Below are 18,664 nucleotides of genomic sequence, written 5' to 3' on the forward strand. Positions count from 1 at the left end.
GATGAATCTCTAATGTGGGAGAAATGGAAAACTATTATCTGAACTTGGCAGTTTTCTTTGGCTGGCCAATCCTCCCCCAGTTGCTGCGAGGAGCCCTCGTTCTACTTTCTATCTGCATAAATTGGCCCCATCGCACCCCGTTTCCCTCGCGATGAGTGAAATAGACTTCTTGTTAGCAAAATGCACGCATCTAACACCTCACAGAAAGAGACGGAAGGAGCAAGGACAATTTGTACTGTTTGTGGGTTCGCTCGCTCGCTGACTGCTCCATTTTATTTTTTTAAAGAGCTTGTTTCCCAGCCAGATAATAAATTCGCATCACAGCAATTAACCTCTGCCGTTTATTAGACTTGTTTATTCATGTGGTTTCACGATACATATTTATAGATCTACTGTGCGTTGTTTGTTTGCTATTGTCCTAAGCCAAATAATTAATTATGGACCACATCTATGCTTAATTACTATATACTGACGTGACCACGCATCGCCCTCAATTCAGATTTAAAACTAACTCTGCACATAATCACGTCCGTGTGGTTGGAATTCTGATCAGATATGTGGGAGGATGAGGCACTGGGCGGTGCGGCCTCTGATAAGCCGTCATCGAGCCGTGGTGGTGCTGGCTGGAGGTTGCTGTACGTGCTGAGCAGCAAGAAAACAAGCATGCCTGCCGGCCAGGAACCATGAAATGCACAATTAGTCGTGGGTCAATTGCATTGGGGTTTTCTCAAAGGCAAAGAGGCAATTCACAGGTGGCTTTGTGCTCATTACAAAATGAATCCCGGCATTTTGCTAGAATATCTGCCGATCCCGGCGGACGAGAGCAAGCGATAAATGGCTGGACAGTGAATGGAGCAGGTTTCACAAAGAGGACATCTTTATCCAGGGGTGGGGTCACTCAGGGGTCGCACTAATCACTTATGGTGTGCTGTGACCTCTAACCCTTCACCTCTTTGCCTTCCTTTGCTTTTAAATGTTGCCGAGCTGTCGACCGGCCCTTATTCCGGGGCCTCATTTTGACAAAGAAGAAGACTCTCTGATAAAACAGTCACGTAAACGACGCCAGTGCTGGAGCAGGGCACTCGATCACCGGTGGATGGAGGGTACCAGGCTACCCTCTAGTGGCACAGAGGAGCGATGGACCGTGTCCCGAAATAAAAGTTGTTGTCTCCCTCAGACGGATAGAGGGTAAACGGGGTACCAAAAACTGATGGGAGGAAAAGTCCTTTGTGGCAGAAGAAGCCGTGCGGGGAATTCCAGTGCGTCGAAAGGAGACGTTGACTTTATATGCAAATAGCCCCCCACACCCCCCCTTTCGACACCAGAGGTATTATTTTAAGGGGCTGAGCCCACCCCCCAGCTTTTTCAAGAAAGAAAGCTTTGATGTTGACAGGAGGGATCGATGCCAGGGAGAGGAGAGGAGGAGAGGGAGGAAGGGTTGCGAGAGGATGGAGAATGAAAATGGACTTTTGGGGGTGGATGTGGATGTGTTGGGGTGGGGACTGGAGGGAGGGAAGTTGGGGGTTGGAGAGTCTGCCGTCACCATAGCTCCTCTGTTTCAAGGAAACACTTCATGGGTGCCCTGAAAAGCGGAGCGGCCCGGCTGCGCGTCCGTAGTCTCTGTATACGACAGAAAGAGAAGAAGAAAAAAGGAGAAAAAAAACCCAAGGCGCCACAAGTGACGCTCCCAGCGCCCTCGTCTCCACCCTGCGCGTCATCCGGACACCTTAAAGTTTGCCGGGTCGCGCCGGGCGCGGAGGGAAGCGGGGTGCTGAGAGGTGGCCGGCCGGCCGACCTCACTGCGCCATGTATCCCCCCATGTACCCCCCCCCGTCTCATTTAGCACAATCCGTGCGCGGCGAAGGGGAATCAAAGTGGACGGGTGATCCGAGGCTCCTCCGCAACGTCCTTCTGTCGCTGCGCTCGAGGCCTGCGCTGCGGAGGAGCAACTTTATGGACGCGCGCGCGCGCGCAAAAACACACGCACACACGCGCGCGCAGACACACTCACGCACAGAGAAGCAGCAGAAAAAATCTACACGCATTTCCCAGCTTCAGGATCAAGTGGCTGCCACCGCGACTAACGAGGCGGCAAAGGATTCGGAACCGTCTTATTGCGCAGAGGAGATGCAATGAGCACATTTCCCCTTCACAAAAAACCATCGGCCCCATTAAAGATGTCTTCGTCACCGAAATGCCGCTAAACACACTGACACAAGTGCAAAAAGTCTTCGAATGAAAAAAAATAAAAAAATAAGCGGCCAACAAGTCAGATCATTGAGGAGGAGGAGGAGGAGGAGGATGGAGGATGGAGGGGGGGGTGAAGCAACAGTCACCCCGAGCTGAGCGCATGACGCCTCGCTGAGGATGGGATCAATTTCTGATTGGAAAAAGCCCACGGCATGATCCGCATCTACTTACATGGAGGTGATGTTTTTGAACAGCTCTGCTATGTCAACACTGGTGCCATTGTTCCCGGTGTCTTGCAGGGCGAGCAGCGGGAAAAACCTGCCGTTGTCGGACTTATTGCAATAGATCTCTGTTTGAGAGCAGCTGCAGGTCGGCGGGCAGTCCAGCATGGAGCTCAGGTAGTCCTGGAAAATACTCATCAGAAACAAAACCCTCCACCAGCAAATCCGGATCGAATGAAACCATAGATCCATGTCTCCGGGTGAATCGGGGGCGGGTGGGAGAGACGAGGTCCCGGTGTCCTCTGCGTTGGAACAGAGCAGGAGAGAGGAGAAGGAGGAGAGTGGGAGGAAGGAAGGAAGGAAGGAAGGAGGATGGTGGTGCGTCTGTACAGAGGATGCTCTATGTGAGCGTCCCCGCCGTGGACGGATGCTGTAGTGTCCTTGCGCGTCAGAGATTGGGTGAAAAGGAGGAGGGGGTGGGAGGGGGGGAAAGAAAGAAAAAGACGCAATCCCCCCCCAAAAAAGGGGGGAAAAAGGAAGAAAAAAAAAGGAACGGAAATCAAAAATGAGAGGGCGAAACAATGCGAGGCTCCCTTCGTCCTTTCAGCCCAAGGTTCATGGTGTTTCCCCCAGAATAGCGCCGCTGCTGCCGCTGCCGTCGACGTGCCTCTCTCCGAGCGCAGGACCAGGACCGACTGGCTGGAGAGGCGAGAGACGCGGAACGAGAAGTTGGGGCATCAAGTCCCTCCTACCGGCTCCAGTCACACGGACACCTGCGGAAGAACTGCACACCACAGCCTCCCTCCCGAGTGAGGACGTGTGTGCTGTATGACGAGGTCAAGAGCAAGGGGGAAACGTCGGGGGGGAAAAAAACGATTGTTCAGATGATCGATTAATCTGTGGTATAATTGTTCGGTCCGTAAAAAATGTCATCAAATAGTGAAAAATTGAGATTGTGTTTCCCAAATCCCAAGATGATGTTTTCTTTTGTCCTCACACCAAATATATTTCGTTAACTGTCATAGAGGAGCAAATAAATCCAGAAGATATTCACATTTAAGAACCTGAAATCACCGAATTTGGACTTCTATTTTTTTCATAAAAACTACTTGAACCGATCAATCGATTATCAAAATAGCTGGCAACTAATTTAGTAATCGATAACTTACTTACCAATTAATCGATGAACTGTGGAGCTTTATAATAAAGGATGAACATTCCAATTAATTATTGGAGCAAATCGAAAACCAGAATAGCCTAACCATAAACTTTAAACATACAGGTGATCCCATCGAGTATTTATAACAATACAGAGATATTTGAATAGAATGTTAAGTCAACATTGTTCAGTCCTTGCAGATGGAAATACATTTTATTATAAATACATGTTTGCATAAGTATTTGCCCATTTTACATCACACCTGGTGTATATGTTGCATATATAGTTACCCGGATCTCACTGCTGTGTGCAGTCAAAGGGATTTCACTTATAGGTGTGGTAAAACCGCTGTAGGTCCAATAGGTGAGTCAGTATCATAGCAAACCCTTTCGCCATGGAGACAAAAGAACATCCATAGATCCAAGAAAAGGTGACTGAGGGGATCAATCAGTCATCAAGGAATGGAACACGAGTGGGTCGGACATATGGTTTGCAAAGAAAGAATGGGGGGGAAACGAGTACAGTGTCAAAGTGTGCAAAGCTAATACTGATAATAACAAAAAGGATTTATAGCTATGGCACTTTTCAAAACCCAGTTACAAAGTGCCTCACGAGACGAAAAATGAAGACCTGAGGACACAAACATGCTGACACAGACATGAGGCTGAGAATGCTGCCAGCGCTGAATCTAAATACCGACTTGGAGACGGTGTATACTGATCCAGACATTTATTTTCTATCTAATTAATTTCGATCACTTATTATTTTTCTGTCGATCGGTGTCCGAGAAGACACATTAAATTTACTTTGATTCAATGTAATGAATCAATAAAACATGGAAACTTCAGAGTGGGGGTGCATGTTTATACGGGCACCTGCACCACCTACAGTATAGGGGAATATCAAATAGATTTGTCACTTTTGAAATTACAGGTGCCTTTAATGCAAAGGGTTGAATATGAATGCTGTGATTTTACTAATTTCATTAATTTTGTTTCCCATAATCTACTACAGTATATGAAGGCTAGAATAGTAATTTCAAGACGCGAAATGAAAATACCTGTGGCACAAGCTCCTTTTGTGAAAGCAAAATAATCCTGGGTTGATTGGAGACTTGATTCTTTTAAGAGAGATTCAACCTCTTGATTTGATTTGTTTAACTCCTGACAGTGAGGCAACTCAATTCTCAGGGAAAGGCTGCATGAAATGATTCAATTTTCAAACATAATTATCCAAGATAGTTTTGAGGCTAGATGGAATCTAAATAAATGGATGTTGTTGTTGTTGTTGTTGTTGTTTATCTGAGAGAGTTCGAGCACCTTGTTTTTTTTATATGCTGATATAGCGTATAAAAAAATATGCTTTTATATGCTATATACTTTTAGTCATCCCTCATGTCTCATTTCATGTTTTATTTTGACACACTCATCACGTCTCGTTGTTGGTCTCTTCACTTCCTCCTGTGTTTCCCGCCCTCCTTGATTACATGCGCCTGCACTAATGTGCACTAATTGTTTGTTGGTTGGTCAATGTGTTAAACTGAGATTTAAGATGAGAACAGGGAAACACTTCCCCCTTCAGCTGATGAATGTAAAATGTCCTTCTTGTGTCTAACCCTGCACTATACATCGTTCTGCACAGTGAAACTCCGAGAAAACAAACGGTGTAACGACAATGGCACTCGTTCCTCTGCCAAGGCCCAACAGTCCCTTTTAAAAAAGAAACCTCTGCCTTCCATTTGACTGACTCCTGTCAAAGGTACACCGCTGTAATTAAAACACCATGTTTTTGATTCTGAATCTGCCTCCAATTCTGCATTCGGGTGCCCGCCTGTTTCTATTGGGACCTGTCTGAGAGTTAATGTATATGAAAACATTGTCCCAGTTTGTATTTCCCCTCAAAACCATAATTACCTTCACCCATTGCCTCCTTGTGGACTACATGCAGTAGGCTTTGTGACGTACTTCCGTTTCAAAATAATGCTGCTCGTCCATTTCCAGTACTGTTTACTGTGCTGTGTTTAATCACTAGTTCATTCAGAGTTTTGTCACAAGTCTACGCACGAAAATGTCCACAACGGGACAAGACAATTAAAACAGTGCATATACATATATATTCATAGATATTTTGGCTGGCTGACATTTACAACCACCTGTCATAGTCCTTCTGACCTAACCTGAGGTGAAGTTAAAAAATTTATGAAGCAAACTGATATGAAAGCTGTTCCAGAATGATGTTTTTAAACTGCCATCCCTACTTCTATCAAAATGTGACTGTTTCCTCAGATGACACCCACTCCCTTGATCCCACCATGAAGTTCTATTTGTCTTTGTATTTGAAATATTTTCATTAGTGGAGTTTGAAAAAGTCCGTAACTCATGACAGTTCCATTTCCAATCAAATGAGAATGAGTGCATCCATCACTCTTGTTCCATTTCATTTCTGGGAGCCAAATCTCCCAGGCTATGGGCCGGTCTCCCACACTAACTGAACTTTCCCTTTCAAACAGACTGGCATCACTGGCTACCCCTATCAGCCCACCACTCACTGGGAAGGCCAACCTAAAACCCGACCAGCTGCAGCCTGACATCAAGCCTCCGTCTTACTTCTCCCGACTCAATCAGTTATCATCCATTATTGATCATCAACCGTGCACAAAACCCCCTCCTATTGTGTTTGCTGTGACTATGCACCTCCCTTCAGTTTTTTACCAGCTCAGCTGGTCTTCTAGAATCAATCGGGAGCACCCGATATGACTGCACATCCTTCAAAGGGGGTAGCTGAAGATGAAGGGCAGCATGAGCAGAGCATGGAGTGGAGAAAGACTAATTAAGTAGAGGGAGGATTCTGCCAACTCTCCAAACTGAGCAACGACACACTCTCAGATCTTTTGAACCCCAAAGAAAGGAACGAAAGGCAAGTGTGTGCCTTGCAGAAGGCGAGCAGAGCAGCACCATTGTTGCTCATGATGATGATGATACTGCTACCCGCAGCCGCATGGTTTTCCAGGTTTGCGTCAGTCGATCCTCAGGGAACTGAGACCTTGCAGGTGTCTGTTTTGAAAAGAACTGTTCACAGCAGTAGGTTGTCCCAAACAGAGATGCAAAGTTCAGTGCAAGTCTCCTCAGAATGGGAAATTCCTCGGGGCGTTCATAGCATATAGAACTCAAGCAGAGGGAGGATGTTTTAGGCAGCTTAGAACTCACTGCAGCGCCATGATTTCATGCCGTAAGTCATCAGGCACGTAAGCTTCCACATAAACAACGTAGCAAATGTGTTCACTTCCTTTTGTTTACTTTTCATGTCCTAAAATCTCTCACCTAATGCCTGAAGGAGTTTTGGAAACTCACTAGCATATTCAATTGCCATATTGGATTCATGCATACTGTAATCCCTTTCCAGTTGCACTCACTAAAGCATGCATGGCTTGCAAAGACAGTAATTTGTCACTCGTATCTAGCTTGGCATAGGACATGGACAGGAAAAAAAGAGGGAGAGATAGTTTTGCGATATCTCGCAAAACTTTAATTGTGCTTCCAGGTCAGTTCAGCACGGCACGGAAACCAAACACAAAAGCGGAGTAACTGGACTTGGTTGTAATTTCTTAAAGATATTTCACCTCTTATCCAAGAACTGAATAAGCCTCTTGGATGAAGGGGAAACGTCTTCAAGAAATTACAACCAAGTCCGGTTACTCCTGATTCAACCCCCTCGCGGAAAACTATGACCGATATGAACAGACACAACAGCTGAGCGCACACAGCGGTGGGAGAGGGGCAAAGGGTTTCATTTTAAGATTGGCCTCAAATATGAAGACATTAAATCAGTGCTTGCTAGTACAGACACAGTTTTAACATAAGTGAGAGACACCTGAACTATTGACGCAAGCGTCGTAGACGTGTACTGACTCGGCAGTCACCTCCGATGGCTGGGTGTGGTTAAAATTACTGAACACTGTGACATCACTCACTGTTGCACCTGTAACCACAGCGTCTGTGAGTGATGTCACAGTGTACTGCAACACACAGGAGAATACTTCCTGGACTGCTGTTGTAATGTTAGAAGTTAAACCACTCCCCCTCCTGTCAAAAATATGTTTTGTATCATCACACCCACCCTACACGTTGGCGGCTCAGCTTTGTCAAGCCTGAAACCTGCTCATCGCCGCTCGTGGGTTTAATTTATGCCAGTTGAGCTGCTCCCCCTGTTGAGCGCAAAGGGGTCAGAACCCGCTTATTGCTGCTCGCGGCTATAATTACACGTTGTTGTACAGCATTGATATTAATAGCTACACCACATGCAGGCCAACAAAATTAGTATGTTATGCTCATCATGACTTACAATCTTATTTTACAGTGACATTATCAATGTATTATTATTGTTGGGGACCTGTATCCCTCATGTAATTGTCAAGTTGTGAAATATCACAATTTGATCATTAAATAATATTCACATGTGCTTAAAGCTGCTGTCGGCAGGATTTGCAAAAATAACTTTTTTTCACATTTGCTGAAACTGTCGCTATATGCTGGTAGTAATATGTGAGACAGATTGTCAGTGACAGACTCCCCCTACGGCCTTTAATGCCATTTGCCAGAATCCACCGCGCCCAAGCAAAAATCTCCAATCACAGGCAGGGGGCCTGTCTCCGCTCTGTCAGTGATCTGGGTATGAGCGGCTCAGCGCTGCAGAACCTGCGCATAGCCTCACTCGCTCGGTCATGACCAAGCTCACGTCTTCGCAAGCGGACTTAGTTTGAAAACACCAAAACTAGACAGAATTTATTATTCAAAAGGATTTTTCTTTCATGTGAAGGAGATCTTAAAGAATGTTTCGTAAGCATGGTTGGCAGCAGTTCTACACCACATCATAAATAAATAGACACAATTTTTATTTTGTGGTTGTTCAGCAAAATACAACAAAACAAATGAAGCTCATGGTCTTACTGCCGTGAGGTTGCCATCTTGTTTTCTCGTCAACGTGTATGACTGAAGTGTTGCAAATGTTCATCTGAAGGTCCTTTCAACCTTTATTTCTATTAACAAACACTTTCTGCTCACATTAATTTCAGCGTGTGATATCTCCTCACAAGATCCTGTATTTATGAGTTCACATTTCACTCATGATAAATTGCTAGAAAGGTTTCACATCATGTACTGATCATAGACAATGTAGCTGAACACGAAATTGATTATTGTTTGAGTTTCCATGCAGGATCCACTTCCATGAAGTAAAATACATTTAGGAAGCCATAGTAAGACCGTAAGTGGTCAATTCAAGTTAATTTATGAAGCACATTTCGTGTGACAAGCATAGAGTCACGGTGCTGGTGAAGACAAGTAGCAGTTTTAAATAACCTAGAAGTGGGCAGATTGCATTTCAACATGGGTTTCAGTTGGGGACTGGGTTTTAAACTAAACCTAACATGGAGTTGATTCGTAATTAGAGTGGCTGGAGTGTTGTTATAAGTAATGTGTCCATGGAGAAAGGAAAATATACTTTTTTGGGATGTCTGAAAACCACGAACTTAAACTCTGTGCCTCAGCATGTCTGTTAAATGAGTTGACCCAAGATCTCAGTTGGCTTGGCCTCCCACCCTGCTGGCAAAGCAGTGGACTGAGGCCCTTTTCCCCCAAAAAAGGCTACATTCCTGGACTTTTTTGCTAGAGGCTGGTTAACAAAGCAAACCCATGTGATATCATGATATTGTTTACAAAAATAGCTATAAAAACCTGGATCGAACGAGGCTGAATGGTGCTGCCTCGTGTTTTAAAGCACTATGACCCAGCTGGAGGCCAAATTGTGCAACTGCGAGCACAATACCCTGAAAAGTAAAATATATTTTAATGATTAATAATTCACCATGTGAGAGCTAGTTTAATTAGCTTTCTTGGCACTTCATTGATTTGCCCACCATATTTTGGTTTCTGTATATGGACAGATGTTAACCTAGTGCGCCCCTGGGAACACCGACAAAATTACCCCGCTCCCCTTCTAGCTATTGTAGCACCTGGCCACAGTGTGGTTTTGCGTGTGTGTCTGTGGTGCTTCACACGTTAACCTCAACTCCGGGGGTCTGTAGTTTAAACTGCTGGAGATAAAACCAGACTGTCAAAGTCCTCTCAAAGCCGCCCTGCTACAGCACATCCACAATGTCGCACTTCTCCGCGGACATTATTTAAAAAAGGTCACTATACAAAAATATTAGAGAAAACCTGGAATGTACATTTGCCATGCAGGTTCTAATCTGATAAGTTCCCATTAATGGAGCCTGATGTGCTGCAAACAACAAAAATATAATTTTAAAAACCAAGGTCTGATCAGGCTTAGGATCAGTAGATACTCAATATTGAAAGTGTAGCTTGACATTTCTGGAAATACATTTATTTGCTTTCTTGCAGCAGATTTATATGCAAAGGTAGATATGGCTCTCATGTTTTTATTGTAAATATGAAGCTACCACCAGCAGCTGGTTAGCTTGGCTTAGCCCAAAGTCTATGGACAGGGGAAACAGCTATCCTGGCTCCTTCCAATAGGGAAGTTAGTCATACTTCCATCTGGTCATGATCAAATTGCCATCAAAGATATAGTCACTTTTGAGATTGCATTTTCAAGATCAAGATCTTAATTATTTCTTTTTAGTTAATTAGTTAATTAAAGAGAATAAGAAAACCACTGTCCTGTGTGCGAGTCAAGACTAACAGAGGAACTCATCGCACTCAATAATGCAAATGGAAAAGAGTTTTTAAAGACAGTTTCACTTGCACCTCCCTTTTCTTCTGTATAGCAGTTCTTTCTCCTCCACACAATACACGTTTTAATATATTTAGTTTTATTCTGTTTCTGAAGGATAAACTGTGTCAACATTTTATTCAAAATCTCTGACCCCTGCCCACCTCTGCCAGGAGGAGAGAAGCAAGAAGAGGACAAACAGGTGTATTTTCTTATGCAATGTTTTGAGGGAACGTAAAAAAAATATGACTGTACACTGTGAATTGGTTTTTGAAGACGCCCCTGCGCAAAACAACCGTTTTCACATAATACTAATCTTGAAAAGAGTTAGATGCCGCACAGATTGTTGTAATTGGGGATTTCTAAGAAAACGGGACGGTGAATATTAGAGGAAATGAAAACCAGATTGAAAAAGAAGAAATATGACAGATTGGAAGTGAAAAGTGGGAGAGTGGGAGGAATGAGGAGATGAATAAGACAGGGCAAAAGGAGGATTTGGAATGAAAGGCTTTACAGTGACATGATGGCAGGGATGTTGTTGTTTTTTTTTATCCCCAACTGCGTTCCTCCAGCCCTGCCAAGGAGGGAGACAGCCTGCCCAGCAGTCTAGAAGCTACAGAAAATACACCCCACCTCCGTCCACAACATCCCCTATGGTGTCTCTGTTTTCACATCCATTCAGCTCCTGCCACGGAAAATGCTACAGACAATTAGTCAAGGTGCATTACACATTGTCATCCTGACCTGAGACTTACATCCCTCAGTGCTCCTATCGCACAGGAGAAGAGTGTAATTCCCTCAAAATGATGACAGTTCATGTTTCTTGGTGGAAACAGCCAAATGTTGATTTTCCTCAAAGTCATTGTACTATTGCTCAATGATATGTGAACTCGGATCATCTTCAGAAGAGCCATATGGGTCACAGCAATGCAGACACAAATGTGATCATCACCCGAAACAGCCACACGGCATTTTAAGCAGGATATCTATCATATTTTTTTAAAATCACAATCAATACTCTGAACTAAACTTTTAGAATGAATTCAGTATAGCCTCTGTAAAAGCAAAACCACATGAGACAAATTGTAAGAAATGGTTAAGAGTGAAATATTGGAATATCTTACCATCTTGGAAATTAATCCTTGTAACAGGGTCAAGGTATGAATTACCGTGAACCTCAAATTTGTACAGTGCTTGAGTAATTGTAATTGGTCATATTCCACCACAGACTATAAGCTTACTACAATACCACAAAAACTATTTCTATATTCTGAACATACAATATTATTGGCCCTTTAATGCATTTAGCTCCAGAGTTTACGACATGAGTGTTGAAAGTTCCTCTATTTCTTTGCCGCGTGGCCACTGGGAGGAGGGAGACGCTGGGGGAAGTAGTCTGTGTCTGCCATCTATAATTAGAACCACTTCCTCTTTGCATGACTGATAGCTCACCCGCACACCGTACAGTAAGTGAAGGGAGGAGGCTGCCTCATATAGGGTCATTGTTTAAGACCTGCAGGGTGGACATCCCACCGCCTGCACGTGGAAACAAACAATCTACCACCATCAGATACCTTCAAGCATCCAGCGTAAGCAGACGAGCAAAACTCGGGTGTCAAATGAGCATTGAGAAAAACAGCCTTTTCCTTTGTCTCTTACCTGTGGTCTCAAGATTTAGCAGGACTCATCCGACAAAAGCATGGCTGTCTCAGCTGTCAGCCTCGGTTAAATGAAACATCAAGGCACCTCCCTGCCACCAACTGATTAAAAATGGATTAATCAAGTTTGGTTAGGGGCAGAACAAAATAGAGATTCAATTTATCACCAGAGCCTATTTAAAATGTAATTACATCACAGGCATTGATAGATTTGAACAAGGCACAAAGGTTTTTAGATGTTTCAAATTAGCAGAGCCCTGACACTGCAGCTTCATTCACTCTGTTTAAGCTGTTGACAGTGGCGACGTCATTGCCGGGCCCCTTGCCTGAAAGCCCTAAGGGAATTGAAATGATTTCAACAAGTTTCCACAGGAGATATAAATGAAAAGATCTCCAGGTTTTTATTATTGTGTGTGTGTGTGTGTTTGTGTGTGTGTGTGTGTGTGTGTGTGTGTGTGTGTGTGTGTGTGTGTGTGTGTGTGTGTGTGTGTGTGTGTGTGTGTGTGTGTGTGTGTGTGTGTGTGTGTGTGTGTGTGTGTGTGTGTGTGTGTGTGTACATGAACAGTAGTTGATTAACTCAAAATTAGCTATCATCCTGTGTTAATTTGCGTATAAGATCCATCAATTTGAACGTGACAGTATAGGCTCCATGTGTTCTGAATTCCGATGGTGGCCGTTGTGTTTGTCAATTATATGATTCATGAATGTGACCATGAACAGATCAATGAAAACAGTGCAGACATGAAATTGGATCGGTAAAGACAAAAGCTTGTTAAATCCTTTAGAAAATGAAAGAAATTAAAATGATTCAGCTTTTCCACCTACCACGCTGCCATTGAGACATAGTTTGTTAGTTTGTTAAATTTTAGAAAAAAGAATAAAAACATTGTTGTTCTTGTCTTTCCACAGCAACATGGGGAATCTTTCAATACTGATTTCTGATATTCTTCCGCAGCTGAATAACCTTATACACCTGACAAACTGGACCGGCTCTGGCTATTGCTGGCAGTGCAGTCAAATTCTCCACATGCACTCCCTTTCTCTGCAGGATTTGCTCTGCTCTTTATGCTTGCTGGAGGCTAGAAATAAAATTTAAAAAAATGAATAACAAGTGATTTCGAGACGGCTCACAATTTGATCACTGGCTGTGTGATTGAAGTGGAGCGCTTCATGTAATGGTTCAAAAATGCAGGTTTGTGAACATTATGTTGTGTATTCAAATCAGCGACCTGCTGGGATAATTTAGGCAGGACAAATGAGAGCAAAAACGCCCTCATCATGCACTCAATCCCTGTCAAGGTGCCATTCAGCAATGCATGTAACTCCTAAATGACTCAGCGAGCAGCTATCCAGTCCGAGTGGGAAGGTCCCAACAGCCGCAAATTGGAGAACTGCGGTCAAACTGGGCGGAAAGAAACCACCAGTAGTGTGAACAAAAGATGAGAGGACGCTTTACTGCCTTTTTAACTTTACTAGTTAACGTTTGCTAGATAGATTTCTTGCCTGTTAAACAATGCATTGTGAATTGATCAATACACCTTCAATGCCAATATGACATTTTGTTTTTATTGGCTCTCTTGCGTGACATGCTTTAGTGTTGACTGGATCTTCAAGCACAAAAATTCTATTTTCCCACACAAAAAGTAGTGGAGCGTTGTTACAGTGCCCTCCGGCAGCACTACACCTATGATGTGGTGTTACAAATGAGTTAAAACATCATCGTCAACATCAAGGCTTAAGAAGGATGACATGCTTGTATCTCAACATTTCTTCAGAACATGTGGCAAGGTGGCACAAGGCGGCCTGAAAAAAGAAGCACTGTTCCTGAAAAATCTCATGTGTTCAATACTTGCTCTAACCAGTTTGTGCCACATTGCAGCCATGTATCACGTCAAACGTGTCCTTGAGCATCAAGACCCCTGTCTGAGAATCAGGATATTGCTTTGATGAAACACCATTTTGTGCTTCGATGTCAGTGTTCTCACTATTGACAATGCACCTAATAATGTGTCTGACTGTCTAACCTGCTTTGTGTTAAACAATGCACAGCAGACGAGAAGTGTCTGTGCGCTATCACCCTGCAGGTGTTATACAAGTGTGTTTGATTGTCTTCCTGCATTCCTACCCGTCGTGGGCCATACAGCTTCAAAATGATATCAAGCTATTTCAAGGAATTTTGCGATAATGATATTTACAACGATTTAGGAAAAAACTACGGAACATTTTATTGGTGTGCGCAGCTTGCAGGCAGCAAACAAAATGAAGGGCACTTTTCGTCCTTCTTTTCCAACTGGCTAGCTACTGCACAATATAATATTGTATCATTATAAATTGACCTAAAATTTTCAGTACAAATGTTAAAATGTTAAAATGTTAAAATTAAAATAACAGAGGCCTTGCATCTTTTTGTTCTTTCCTTTTTTTAAGTGTTTCCTCTAGGATTTTTTCAACAGCGGGGGCAGATCAGCAGGCCGACACACACTGTACTCAGACCGCAAGTCATCAACACTGTGCGTTGCTCCAAATCAATGTTGTGCTGCATAAAATGTTTGTCCTTTTTTTAAGTGTGACATAACTTGCAGCTAATAAATGCCCAGTATTAACTGAATTCAGACTTAAAGGAGACATATTATGCTTTTTCAGTTTTTCCCTTCCCTGTAGTGTCATGTAGGTTTTTGTTTATGTAGAAGGTCTGCAAAGTTAAAAAGCCTAAAGTCCTTGGTAAAGGGAGCTCCTCTCCCTGACAGAAAACACTGCGCCTGAAACGCCTCACCAGTAGTCCGGCAGATGCTTCGGTGCCATCGTGATATCAATAAATACAGCACGCCTATAGCGATAAGTATGGCACGCCCTTAAACAAAGCCAGGTTTAGCCAGAGCTTAGGCCAACACTTTCTGCATGTGCTGGAAGCGGTTGACCAATCACAACAGACTGGGCCAGCGGGCCAATCAGAGCAGACTGGGCTTTACTGGGAGGAGGGGCCTTAAAGAGACAGGAGTTAAGACCACGTGTTTCCAAAAGAGGCTGGAAAGAGGAGCTGCAGGAATGGACAGTATGAGGAAATTGATATGTTTACTGAACATTAGAGGACGTAATACTTTTCAAGTATTGACCCAAATTAAAATCATGAACCTGAACATGAGCATTATATGTCTCATTTAATGTTCTGACATGTTAAGATGGAAATCCTGTATTCATCTTCCCGAATCAGCTATCCAGTTGCCGAGATGCAGCACTGCAATAGCTGGTAGCCAAACTCTGTTAGCTCTCAGCCAAATGGGCTGAGGCTGCTGGCAGCCACACTGCAGACAGATAATATTCTTATTATGTACACATTCCCACTGCGGGATGATTAGATAAATGCGAGCGCATGTGTGCTGTTACTGTTGCATTAATTATTCACTGGCTATTTTTTCTTCTTCTCTGTGAATATCCATTTTATCCCCTCAGAAGTTTTCCTGTTGCAGGCAGGTATGTCCACGGCATGGCGAGTGAAGACATACATGCCATGCATCATCACCGCCCGCACTGTCACACAAGGCAATGCATGGCGACTTCTATTGACCAATTGCTCACCGAGTCATCGTGGTGTGAGCATGGCGACAGAATTGTCTGCAATGCCACAAAGCAGGCTGTGCCGTGGTCTGTGTCTGTTATTGAACGTGGATTGAGGATGGGGAGGGGTTGAGGGGCCTTCTCCATTGTGTCAGGCTGACAAACCGTTGGACATCTTTCCAGCAATGGACTGGAGCGGGAACATCAGCACTCCAGCCCATGTCCCGTCGCAGCGACAGGTCACTTCTAGGACCTTCAGAAAAATAAGGGAGTCAGACTCCATTTGTTTTCTGTCTCTGTTCCCTGGGGAATCAAAGGGGAAGACATTACCAGCCGTCCCGCCTGACTGGGCGCGACTCACTTAAGAGGTCCGTTTTTGCCTCGCTCCCTCCAAGCTTTGTTCACACATCCAGCAGACATGGCATGTGGGACAGTTGTGGCTTAGCTTGGCCAGAATAGCAGCAGGAGCAAGGGAATGGAAGAGGCTGTGCTGGCTGGCAGGCGGGGAGGCAGCTGAGAGGACAAACAGTACTGTGGAGAAATGAGAGGAAGCCCTATGAAGACCAAAGAGCCCACAATCGGCTTCTTTCTTATGCAGGAGTCAAGAGAATTGGCCAAATGAGTTAATGTGAGGGCTATACTTGCACATGTATATTGTAGAGTTACTCTTTGATTTGTACAAATACACAAGGGTTTTTTTACGGAATTTGTTTGGATATTGAATGTTGTAAGTATCTCAAACAAGAAGTTACCAATGGCCATTTCTTTTATATTTTCACTGCTGAAAAGTGAATCAAAGGTTGCCACTCCTCTCGGGTTAGAGGCGAGGTGGAGCAACGATACAGCAAACATTGAATGACGTGTGGCACTTCTACAGTGATTAAGAGCATACACTCCTGGAAGCCAAAGGCAGGAAGACAACTAGAATCACAGCAAAGAGAGACTGTGGGTAGTGAGTTAGTCGTTAGGGAGACAGGTGTAGAGGTAAGAAAGTGGTGTCTGTCACCTTCACTGCACCTCAGAGCGACAGGACAAACGGTGAGCGTGGGCAGCTTCGCAACTGTAAGGCTCTTTCCAAAATGAGATATCCATCATTTTTACAAATATGATACATGCTGTCAGAGAACACTGTCAGTGTTGGCATCAAAGTGAGATATATTTTTTTTGATCCCCTTTTTAAAGACATTTTCTGCCTACATGGTCTGAATGAAACTGTGAAAGTTTTTTCTTAATTCTGTAAATGTGCATGTCTGAACAAAATGTTTCTTTGTGTGCCCTGTAAAACAAGATATAAAAGAATAATACAGTATTTTTATATCTTAAGTCAGTTATAAAAAAAAACGTTTCAAGCATAAAAATCCTGTCCTGTACACGCACGCATGCACACACGTCATCAATCTCTAGTGGTGATAGCACTAATCATGGCAGCACAAGAACAGGCTAAAGTCTACCACCCCAGACAGGACCCCAGGTGCAGGCTGTGCAAAGACGCCCCTGAAACCCTCCAGCACATAACAGCGGGGTGTAAGATGCGGGCAGGTACGATGGAACACCATGACAAAGTGGCTGGCATAGTGTACAGGAACATCTGCGCCGTTATATAGGCTGGGAGTCCCAGGGTCAAAACGGAAGACCACTCCAAGGGTGGTTGAGAATGACCGAGCTAAGATGCTGTGGGAGTATAGTCTAATAAAATGGTGATGGTGGTGGTCAACAAGCAACAGAAGACGGCACTAGTGATAGAGCAAACCCTGAACGATAGTAACATAAAAGGAGAATACATGGTAAATTAACAAATATGAACACAATATTTTTTCTAGTAATTTCAACGCGAGGTCGGGTCCCCCTCAACACGATTTCATGTCATTTGATATTATTATGTCGCCCCATTTCAGCCTAATCTTCTGCAGTGGTACAGTTAGCAACTCAAGCTGTTTGTCTCCATGCAGCCTAAACTCCTAATATCCGCAGCAGTGGATGGAAACGTACATCATCATCTTTGGCAGATCTTCAAGAAATCCACAATTTGTGCTACATATACAAGGACAATTTAAAACAAAATAATTTTGATATTCGTCTGCCAAATTTAATATCATTTACCATTATTCAGTCTTTTGGCCCACTGTATGTGCAGCTCCATTGTAAACATTTCAGCATTCATAGCGATGGCTTTCTAACCCCTCGGCAACCACACCACCACTCATTTATTTTCTGTTACAACCAGTGTTTTTGCTTGAGGGCGAAATGAAGGTCTTATGTGAGGATATTTTATTCGGCTCATACAGTATGTGAGGCATCAAAATTATAAACAGATGTCTCGCCTCCCTGCTTAACATTTACATCGCTTTCGTTTTCCCAGCTTGTGCACATATACCAGAAATATGTATAATAATGTTTTTTTTTTACATCTCATTAAAAGATTCTGCTGGTCGCCTGTGACCCCTAAGCCTGATTATAATTTTTGTTCAGTGTTTATTATCAGAGTGAAGTAGGTTCTTGTTATTATTGTCGCACAGGTTGGCTTCTTGTGATAGAAATCGAATAATTAATGTCCCAATTTAAATCTTAAGTGTTTTCTTGCACCACCAGATCAAAGAGCTAAGATGGCAACTCTAATAATGGAGGCTTGTGTTTGAGGAGCGTTTTGCAAATCTGAAAAATGAAGTAGTGACCTGGTTCTCTCTGAGCTAGTATCGTCAGTAGTCTGGTATTTGATATGTTTATATGGTTACATCACAGCGGGTGGTGGCGCACAACGTTCCACCATGCATCCCTGCAATTAGCCCCCTGTGTACCGAGGTGCATGGCGGCAACATACAGCATCTGTCAAGTAGATGTTTAATCAAGTAATGGCCTGTCAGTCTAAAAATGTGAACCATTATTATTTGGGTGAGGATGAATAAGTGTCTCTTTTTCCTACTGGGAAATTGTTTTTTTGTGTTCCGTTTTATCTCCACCAGCAAGACAGGCTTTGCAGATTTCTATCAGCAAGCACCAAGAAGAAATGTTAAAGTGCTACGCTACATGAAGGCGGCTAATAGTTGACCAACCCGGGTATCATGTGACTCCTTAGGGTCACCTGGTGGGGGTTATTAAGACTGCATTATAAGTGACCACCATAGACCACCTCCTCGGTTTAGTCATGGTCA

The 18,664-nt window shown here is 43.5% G+C and overlaps 1 protein-coding gene across 7 annotated transcripts in view; it reads right to left on the bottom strand.

Moving 5' to 3' along the window:
- The window catches only part of ntrk3b (neurotrophic tyrosine kinase, receptor, type 3b), a 184,135-nt gene that overhangs the window by 157,052 nt on the left and 8,419 nt on the right, over positions 1–18,664 (bottom strand). For 2 of the 7 annotated variants that reach the window (XM_035628670.2, XM_035628667.2), the window contains exon 1: positions 2,422–2,879. The exons of 3 other annotated variants lie outside the window; for them this stretch is intronic. In XM_035628670.2, coding sequence (XP_035484563.1) covers positions 2,422–2,663 — 242 coding nt within the window. In that variant the 5' untranslated portion in view covers positions 2,664–2,879. Of the gene's footprint in view, positions 1–2,421; positions 2,884–18,664 lie in introns of those variants that run through there. 2 more of the 7 variants (XM_035628668.2, XM_035628669.2) reach the window with 2 other exon arrangements.

The sequence above is a fragment of the Scophthalmus maximus genome, chromosome 4 (genome assembly GCF_022379125.1).
Source record: "Scophthalmus maximus strain ysfricsl-2021 chromosome 4, ASM2237912v1, whole genome shotgun sequence".
In the NCBI taxonomy this organism is placed as follows: Eukaryota; Metazoa; Chordata; class Actinopteri; order Pleuronectiformes; family Scophthalmidae; genus Scophthalmus; species Scophthalmus maximus.